Source organism: Oncorhynchus mykiss, chromosome 12, assembly GCF_013265735.2.
Source record: "Oncorhynchus mykiss isolate Arlee chromosome 12, USDA_OmykA_1.1, whole genome shotgun sequence".
NCBI lineage: Eukaryota > Metazoa > Chordata > Actinopteri > Salmoniformes > Salmonidae > Oncorhynchus > Oncorhynchus mykiss.
Genome location: NC_048576.1, coordinates 14,955,816 through 14,965,512, shown reverse-complemented (window position 1 = coordinate 14,965,512; position 9,697 = coordinate 14,955,816). Strand labels below are relative to the sequence as shown.

At 42.5% G+C, this 9,697-nt stretch overlaps 1 protein-coding gene across 2 annotated transcripts in view; it reads right to left on the bottom strand.

Annotated features, from left to right (window-relative positions):
* LOC110536794 (band 4.1-like protein 4) overlaps positions 1–8,808 on the bottom strand; it is a 105,510-nt gene extending 96,702 nt beyond the window's left edge. For both annotated transcript variants that reach the window (XM_036936998.1, XM_036936999.1), the window contains exons 1-2: positions 8,404–8,808; positions 7,937–8,221 (exon numbers count right to left, since the gene is read on the bottom strand). In XM_036936998.1, coding sequence (XP_036792893.1) covers positions 7,937–8,035 — 99 coding nt within the window. In that variant the 5' untranslated portion in view covers positions 8,036–8,221; positions 8,404–8,808. The remainder of the gene's footprint in view (positions 1–7,936; positions 8,222–8,403) is intronic.
* Positions 8,809–9,697: the final 889 nt, after the last annotated feature.

Here is a 9,697-nt window from a genome sequence, read left to right as displayed (position 1 = left end):
TCCCCTGCCCTGTCGCTATCTGTTGCTCACACTTGTTTATCGACTGGTGACATATCAGGGTGAGAGATCAGATTACACCACTGTCTGCTACTTAAAAATTTGAATTTGTATTTACCGCAATCCTAATTTAGCACAGCGTGCCGTTTACCTGTTATAATGAGAAAGGAATGGTTTGCGATTGTGACAAGCAAGCCTTGCAAATCAAAAACTCAATCTAGTTTTGTTTGGCTCCTTTCAAAAATAGATATATAGGAGGGCTTGTGATAATTAAACTAAAGATACATGCGAATGTGTGTTTGTATGTGTGTGTTTGTATGTGTGAGTGTGGGCGCGCACACACAGATCTAGTCATCCAGGGCCCAAAATCTACCATTGTTAATTATCACTTTAAACCTGTGCCGACAGCAGTTGAAGGTAAGTAGACACTGCAGCTGTTGCTAAGTAGTTATTATATCTATTTCATTAGTTATGTGCTAATAATAAGCTAACACCGCCACACACTGTCAACCTCAAAGACTAACCTAGAAGGCTGTACCCTCACCCTGGCTTTTGAACATTCACATTCTTGAACTCTGTCTTCAAAGACTCCATTGAATGTTGTTGGGGTTTTTTCCACGTCAACCACTTAACATAATCTGATTATGTGGGTGGTTTTTCATCAGGTCTACAATGGGTCATCTCAAATCTGAGAGGACAACAGTGAGAGTATCCTACTGAATCAATAAACAGATCACTTCCATTTATTAGATCCACACTTACATGCCAGTCCCAGAGTTGAGAATCTGAGCATCCCAAATTAGACTATTATTGCTCCCTGCGCCATTAACAGGAACATGTTAGTAAATAATTCACACCAGAGGCTGTGAGTGTGTGTGTGTTTAGTAACACCAGCACTAGGAGCTAATATGTGGATCAATACTCAGTCCCAATTACATAATGAGCTGCTACCTGGTCTGCCTGACCAACAGGTAGATACAGTATGAGGCAGGACAGGTTCTATAAGAGAACTCAGGCTAATATACTGCTATAAAGTTTAATGTTCTCTCCTGGGACTTATGTCCTCTCTCCCTTACATACACACAGTGTTTGATCTTGTCACAAACATATGTGTGTGTTTGTGAGTTTGTGTCCGTGCGTTTACATACACCACAGATGTGGGGTGTTCGTCTGCCACTCCCTCTTTGATCCAGATGGAGTCTGTGTGTATTTATCTCCCCAGTGATCTAGCCTACTGAGAAGACAAGCCCGGGGTAGTCTGTGTTTGTCTCCAAGAGAGAGAGAGACACAGAGCGAGAGACAGAGCGAGAGACAGAGAGAGAGAGACAGAGCGAGAGACAGAGCGAGAGAGAGAGAGAGCGAGAGAGAGAGCGAGAGAGACAGAGTGAGAGAGAGAGACAGAGCGAGAGACAGAGCAAGAGACAGAGAGAGACAGAGCGAGAGAGAGAGAGACAGAGCGAGAGAGAGAGACAGAGCGAGAGAGAGACAGAGCGAGAGAGAGACAGAGCGAGAGAGAGACAGAGCGAGAGAGAGAGCGAGAGAGAGAGACAGAGCGAGAGAGAGAGAGAGAGACAGAGCGAGAGAGAGAGAGAGAGAGAGAGAGAGAGAGAGAGACAGAGCGAGAGAGAGAAAGCGAGAGGCAGTGTGAGAGAGAGAGAGACAGAGCGAGAGAGAAACAGAGCGAGAGAGAGAGACAGAGCGAGAGACAGAGCGAGAGACAGAGAGAGAGACAGAGCGAGAGAGAGACAGAGCGAGAGACAAAGCGAGAGAGAGAGAGCGAGAGAGAGACAGAGCGAGAGAGAGAGAGAGCGAGAGAGAGAGCGAGAGAGAGAGAGAGACAGAGCGAGAGAGAGACAGAGCGAGAGAGAGAGAGAGAGAGAGAGAGACAGTGAGAGACAGAGCGAGACAGAGAAAGCGAGAGACAGTGTGAGAGAGAGCGCGCGCGCGAGAGACAGACAGAGATATGGCACCAACACACATCATTTTAGTAGTTTTCCAGTACTGTTGTGCCTCTGAGCATTTGTTGTTTGTTGTTGTGCGATGTCAGCTAACAGAGGAACAAGTTTTGGGCATTTTCCGCCCACCTGGTACAGTAAATATACCCTATGTGATGGAAGTGAGCTGTGTCATCTCAACCTTCCCAAGTTCTCCTATGTCACCTCGCTCTTCCGTACACTCCACTGGCTTCCCGTCGAAGCTTGAAGAACATGGTGCTTGACTACAGAGCCCTACCTCTTAAAGAGTATCTTAAATAAGACATCTAAGTCTTATCTCCCCCCCAAATTAAATGTAAAAATAGATAATAATAACCTTGCAGTACTAGAACTGACTTTGCTAATAACTTCTATAGAGGGGATAAAAATATCACTACAACTGAGATATGATGTTGTCTCATCTAGCTATCTAAGGATGAATGCACCAACTGTAACTGTCGCTCTGACTAACAGCATCTGCAAAATAACTAACATGTAAATGTGTTAGTTATCATTTTCCTACCTAAAGACATACCGATTGTGTCTACGGAAAAAACAAACACACATTTCACACAGTCTGGGGTAGAGTGCATCCACATCATGCAGAAATTCTTCACGCTTTCAAAGAGTGAAATGGGAATGTCTCTTCACCACACAAAAACATCCCTGAGTCAAATTGGAGTAAAACAGAGCACGGCACTAATGATTGAACAGGGAGGTATTTGTTTACTTTCCCTCTGGTGACGTATCAGCAGCAGATCCCACATGATCCTCCAGTAGCCATCAGGTGCATTAGAAAGTAATGAGCTTCCATAGCAACCAGCTCTTGACTTTCACTTTTAGGAATTCACTGATTTTACATATCAATCTAATGTCTGAGGATATTAATGCGAGAAATGTATTTTGAAAACTGTCAAAAACTATTCTTTTATGTCTAAATGATTATTTATTTATTTCTAAATAACATGATTCAAATTGTATTTTGTTTAACTTCCCTAAGTCCCAAATACCAATCTAGATCTCTAAAGACACAATGGAAGTGACAGATTACGCACACGCAGGAATTTGTATGTATTCCTAATTACAAAATGTCAAAACTTTGCCTTAAGCCAAGCCTATGAATGTCTGTCCCACACATGCATCATTCTCCTGGTGTACGCAGTCTGCCTCTCCTGTACAGGGCTCTGCGGTGACCTTTTTTACAAGGAGCACAAGTTGAAAAATGTAGGAGCACAATTACAAATATTTGAAGTAACAAGCCGTTTTCTTTATAGTAATGGTGAAACAGTCATGAATCTGCACTCAGTGTATTCTCCATGGCACTCAGGGGCTGCAGTACAGTGAAGTAATCATTGCAACCATTATCATCTGGGTGCACTGGTGCTCCTAAATTATAATTCCAGGTCGCACAGCAAAACAGTTAGACACATATGCGAGTAAAATGGTCACACTGTAGAGCCCTGCTCTCCTGACACCGGCATGAAATGATGCCTATTCTTTGTGACAGCCTTAGGAGGTGACCCGTCGTACAAAAAAACACCATGCTCATTGTATTTAGTGGAAGTTGGAGAACAAAGACATGACAACAAGGAAGGAAGCAGCTGCGGCTAGCTGCTCCCAAAAAGCAGCATTGTTTTCGTTAATTATTATCCAGAAAGCTAAGAGGCCAGTGCCTCTCTATCCAAGGCCACAGAAAACAGATGGGTCTTGAGGGTCAGCGTCCGCTGTCTTTGCGATTGTTCTGCACTGGTTTGATGTGGTAGCAACACGTGAGCAGATCTGTACCTCACTAAATCGAACACAGTCCACGGGCCATAATCAATGGAGCCTTTGTGTAAGAGGCTCAGTGCTGCTCACTGCAATACAGCTACGGCACAGACTCTGGGTTTATCTCAGCTCACCTCAGACTCTGACTGTATGTGTTCCCAGCAGCCAAGCATAAAAGCTTTGACAAACATATGAAATAATGAATAATATCAATCTATCATTGCACAGCACCAGCAGTAAATCAAGGACCTAACTTCTGTTCATATTTTGAACCCTTTCAAGTCTAAAATAAAATAAAAAGCATAAAATAAAAGGCATAGATGAAGGTCTCGAGGTGGGTGTCAGGACACCAGCATGAAAGCTGGAGTGGTGTTGCGCAACCCCTTGGGGACACGCGTGTGGAGGTCAACCCCTTGGGGACACCCGTGTGGAGGTCAACCCCTTGGGGACACGCGTGTGTTCAACACTTTTTGGGACATGCGTGTGGAGGTCAACTAACCAGCATGTTGGTTGTTTGATTGGTTAGTTAGTTAGTTGGGCTGGTTGTCTGAGAGGAAGAGAAAAATAAGAAATCTGACTGACAGACCGAGTGCCTCACTCTATGATCGACGCTCCGGGAAAAAAAATGTGTTACCCGAATGCACACTTTGTTCAGCCCCGCATTCCATCTCTTTCTTTTGGCCCAAAGCCTTTTAACTCAAACCAGTTCATTGTCTCTGTCTGGTCTCTCATTCATGTGGTTTTCAGTAGCAGTAGTGTCACTAGGTGCAGGGGCCAGGGAAATATGTCACGCCACACTGCTGAACGTTAAGCTAATCTTCGACAGCAACAGAGAGCAGTATCAATAGGATTAGATCCACTTTCACTTCAAGAGTCTGTCACTTGTTTGTGAGAACCAACTACAAACCACCCCCCAACAAACTCAAACGTTCTTATAAATTGTCATGCTGGGATCTGGTGAATCCTAGAGCCCAATACATTATTCTCTGAATGTAGCTAGTAACATCCATGGGACCAACCCAGAGGTAAACTCCACTGCGGTGAGCTAATCCAACCACTGACTAAACCAGGATTATAATCCCACTCTGCTGAATCAGTACAGTGAGAATGCATTCATTCGAAACCTCCCCACAACAGCCTTACACCAGAGCCATACACAGAGAATATGCAGCCTATACATATTGCTCTGCCTTACATATACAGTGCCTTGCGAAAGTATCCGGCCCCCTTGAACTTTGCGACCTTTTGCCACATTTCAGGCTTCAAACATAAAGATATAAAACTGTATTTTTTTTGTGAAGAATCAACAACAAGTGGGACACAATCATGAAGTGGAACGACATTTATTGGATATTTCAAACTTTTTTAACAAATCAAAAACTGAAAAATTGGGCGTGCAAAATTATTCAGCCCCTTTACTTTCAGTGCAGCAAACTCTCTCCAGAAGTTCAGTGAGGATCTCTGAATGATCCAATGTTGACCTAAATGACTAATGATGATAAATACAATCCACCTGTGTGTAATCAAGTCTCCGTATAAATGCACCTGCACTGTGATAGTCTCAGAGGTCCGTTAAAAGCGCAGAGAGCATCATGAAGAACAAGGAACACACCAGGCAGGTCCAAGATACTGTTGTGAAGAAGTTTAAAGCCGGATTTGGATACAAAAAGATTTCCCAAGCTTTAAACATCCCAAGGAGCACTGTGCAAGCGATAGTATTGAAATGGAAGGAGTATCAGACCACTGAAAATCTACCAAGACCTGGCCGTCCCTCTAAACTTTCAGCTCATACAAGGAGAAGACTGATCAGAGATGCAGCCAAGAGGCCCATGATCACTCTGGATGAACTGCAGAGATCTACAGCTGAGGTGGGAGACTCTGTCCATAGGACAACAATCAGTCGTATATTGCACAAATCTGGCCTTTATGGAAGAGTGGCAAGAAGAAAGCCATTTCTTAAAGATATCCATAAAAAGTGTTGTTTAAAGTTTGCCACAAGCCACCTGGGAGACACACCAAACATGTGGAAGAAGGTGCTCTGGTCAGATGAAACCAAAATTGGCAACAATGCAAAACGTTATGTTTGGCGTAAAAGCAACACAGCTCACACCATCTCCACTGTCAAACATGGTGGTGGCAGCATCATGGTTTGGGCCTGCTTTTCTTCAGCAGGGACAGGGAAGATGGTTAAAATTGATGGGAAGATGGATGGAGCCAAATACAGGACCATTCTGGAAGAAAACCTGATGGAGTCTGCAAAAGACCTGAGACTGGGACGGAGATTTGTCTTCAACAAGACAATGATCCAAAACATAAAGCAAAATCTACAATGGAATGGTTCAATAATAAACATATCCAGGTGTTAGAATGGCCAAGTCAAAGTCCAGACCTGAATCCAATCGAGAATCTGTGGAAAGAACTGAAAACTGCTGTTCACAAATGCTCTCCATTCAACCTCACCTTGCTCGAGCTGTTTTGCAAGGAGGAATGGGAAAAAATGTCAGTCTCTCGATGTGCAAAACTGATAGAGACATACCCCAAGCGACTTACAGCTGTAATCGCAGCAAAAGGTGGCGCTACAAAGTATTAATTTAAGGGGGCTGAATAATTTTGCACGCCCAATTTTTCAGTTTTTGATTTGTTAAAAAAAATTGAAATATCCAATAAATGTCGTTCCACTTCATGATTGTGTCCCACTTGTTGTTGATTCTTCACAAAAAAATACAGTTTTATATCTTTATGTTTGAAGCCTGAAATGTGGCAAAAGGTCGCAAAGTTACTTTCGCAAGGCACTGTAAGTGCATAATATACAGCTTATACTGTGTATTAGACCTGATACTGCACCATGGCTGCCAATGAGCCCACCCGCTCATGCTCAGCCTCTCACATTAACAATTAAAAGAGGATGAGTAACCTGATCTCCAATGGACTAGTGGAACACACACATGGAGAGTAAAGACAAGACAAGAGAGTGTCAGAGGGCAAGGCGAGGCAAAGCAACCAGATGCTGTTTAGCCCTAGCAGTCATCATGCATTACTACATCCCTGTCTGCCTCAGGCCTTCCGACATGCAGCCAGACCTGAGTTTCTTCAGAGATTATAGCCGACCCATAAACTAAACCAATATTCGTAGCTTCTAATGCTCCCAGTCTGGCCATGTGAGTTGGGATTCTCTAGTCAAGAGAAAAATGAAACATAAAAACCAATAGCAACATAACAGTCTTTGATTAGCAGTCATAGAGGGGTTCTGTTTAACCTTTAGAACCCTGGTAGAATGGCAGACAGTTTGCTCTCCTAAAAGACTTTTGTGAAACTGAAGTTAAGTTGCACCAGTATTGCACCAGTGTCTCTATCATCATGAAGTCTGGGTTTACACTGAGCTCCAAGGTGAAGAAACCAGAGAACAACATTGATATTGATACATTTAAGTCTTTGTTTTCCACTTAGACAAAAAATGTAAGGCATGCTCTGAGTTTTTCTTTCTCGATGCAGTATTTGACTGTGTGTGGTGGCAGACTTGTGGAATTAACATACCATCTGTTAATATAACATTATGAGGATTAAAAGGAGCATTAATGTACTGAGAAACTGTGGCCTGTACAGTAGGCTGCTATAAGTCAAATACTGTACAGACACATGACCAAGTTAAACAAGAAACCTGGCCCTAGTTGGTTCTCATCCAGTTTCAGGCATCCAATGATGTCATTCTTATGCTTTTGTTAGGATGAAAATCACCTATGGTATCATTTCAGATGTAATTCACAATCAGAAAAAAGTAATGGAGACTATGAAAGCCACTTCAATAGCCAAGTAATGTTTCTTTACAGCCCTTGGGTCCTGTATTTTGTTTCACAGAGTCAGACAGTTCACAGCAAATTACAGTAAGACTACAGGCTACTTTAATGGCTCCTGTAGGACACTTTCTTTCGTAATAATGTCGCCTCAAAAGACAACATACATAGCCTATATGGTCGGCAACCTGCCGCGTTGGGCTTTCAAACGCCATCTCAAACGTTGAGTAGAAGTGAGTCAAAAATACAGACTCCAACAACCGCATGCATCAGTCAAAGTAGCAGCACAGATTCTTGACAAGCCTCATCGCGCGCACGGTGATGACAGACCCCTCATTAAAGCAAGGCTACCTGTCAACCGCCTCACCTGACAGACAGGTGAGGACGTGTAAAGGGATCGTCTCTTACCTTTATTCCTTGTTGTTGAGTAGTTAACGTCAATTTGGTTTCATCCAACAGTAGAACTTCACAATAAAACTCCTCCTGAGCAGTGCAGAAGCAACTCATGTCTTTTCTTTTGAGGGTATACAAGAAGAGCACTAATTTAGCTGACTTCTGACAGTTCAATGATAAAGGAGTGTTTGTTCATAAGAAATTATGGACTAATGTTGGGAGTAAATTAAAGTCAAATTCATCAGGGGGTTTTCTTCAATAGACCACTCCTTCGCCAATCCTTTTGTGATTATCACTGATCTGCAAAAGAAAATACACAACCATTTAAATTATTATTGAATTATCAATTGACATTAATGCATTGTAACGAAACTACACCTGCTAAAACAAGGATTAAAGAAGCTTTTATAAAATAGTCACAATACTGTAAACAAATGCTTATAATAACATTGTAGTTGTAAGGGTCTCAATAGGCTACACACCGTTATGCTCTCTCCCAAATATTCCCAAAACTTTTGTTTTGAATTGCAGGTCGGTCTTTCAACAAATCAGCCTTCTTTCAAATTTAATCCGAACCGCAGCGCTTCTTCCTTGTCTTGTAAATCCAATCCGCAGCGCTCCTTCCTTGTCTTGTAAATCCAATAAACACATGGGTTCTGCGCTCTTCAGTGTCACCCAGGTCCAATGTTCAGGGATGTCCAAGAAAAATATGAATTCCTTTAAAAGTGATCTGCTTTTGATCTCCAAGTCTTTCGTTTTAATTTGGTTTATATCCAGCAATACTAAACGTGAAGGTAGAGGCGTAACCTGCACTTGTCGGTTTAGAAAAATGAGCCAAAAACTCGCCACTCTTCAGCATTTCAGGCAGTCGGTTGCTAAGGAGCGGTGACCATTTCTCAAGACAAAGCTCCCCGACATAAATGACTCCGCCCCTCTGGACTTTCCACCCATTGAAGCCATACAGCCAAAATGCATTCATAGATGATACAATTATGCCACCTGTCGGGGATTTGTAGTGGTCGCGCTCTCGTTCTCTCTCTCTTTCTGTGTATGTGTGGACATTGGTATGCCTGTACATAATTTCAAAATACCTATTTTAAAACCCACTGTAGGCTACAGTAGATAGGCTACAGGATATTTTCAGTTGATTTGTGCTCACATATTTTTAGAGCTATAAGTGCTACCTTGCTTTGTCGTAATATCTGGTGGTCGGTCTTTGCCAATGTCTCCCCAGAAAAAAAACAGGTGGGAAACTAAAAAGTTATCATCCCCCTCCATTACAATGATCAATTCAGTTCAACCAATACTCAACTATTGTTCTTATGTTATGTTGGTCTATGTGGAATGCACATGATGACCTTATTTCCTCTGTTTCCAGATAAGGGTAGCCCAATATATGTCTATATGGACTTATGTATGTGAAGCCTACGTCTGTGTGTTATAGCCTGTGAATACATAAATGAATAAGGTGTAGTTGCCAGTTAAAGGTGGGATACGTATGTCTACTGTAGGAAAAGTGGGTCAGAAGGCTAATCAACCTTCCATAAGTAGGCTGGCATAGGCTAGGCTACACACTTTTTCACATAGAAATAGGATTCTAGTTCTATGCCCCCCAAACACAGATATCAGATAGACAAGAAAAAAATCAAACAAATTAAGCCTACAAATGACTGTCGCTGAGGAAAGTGGGTCAGTAGGGTATAGGGTATAGGGTATGAGACCTCCCATAGAGTAGGCTGGTAGGCTACACACAGATAGAGGTTTGTTCCTAGGTTC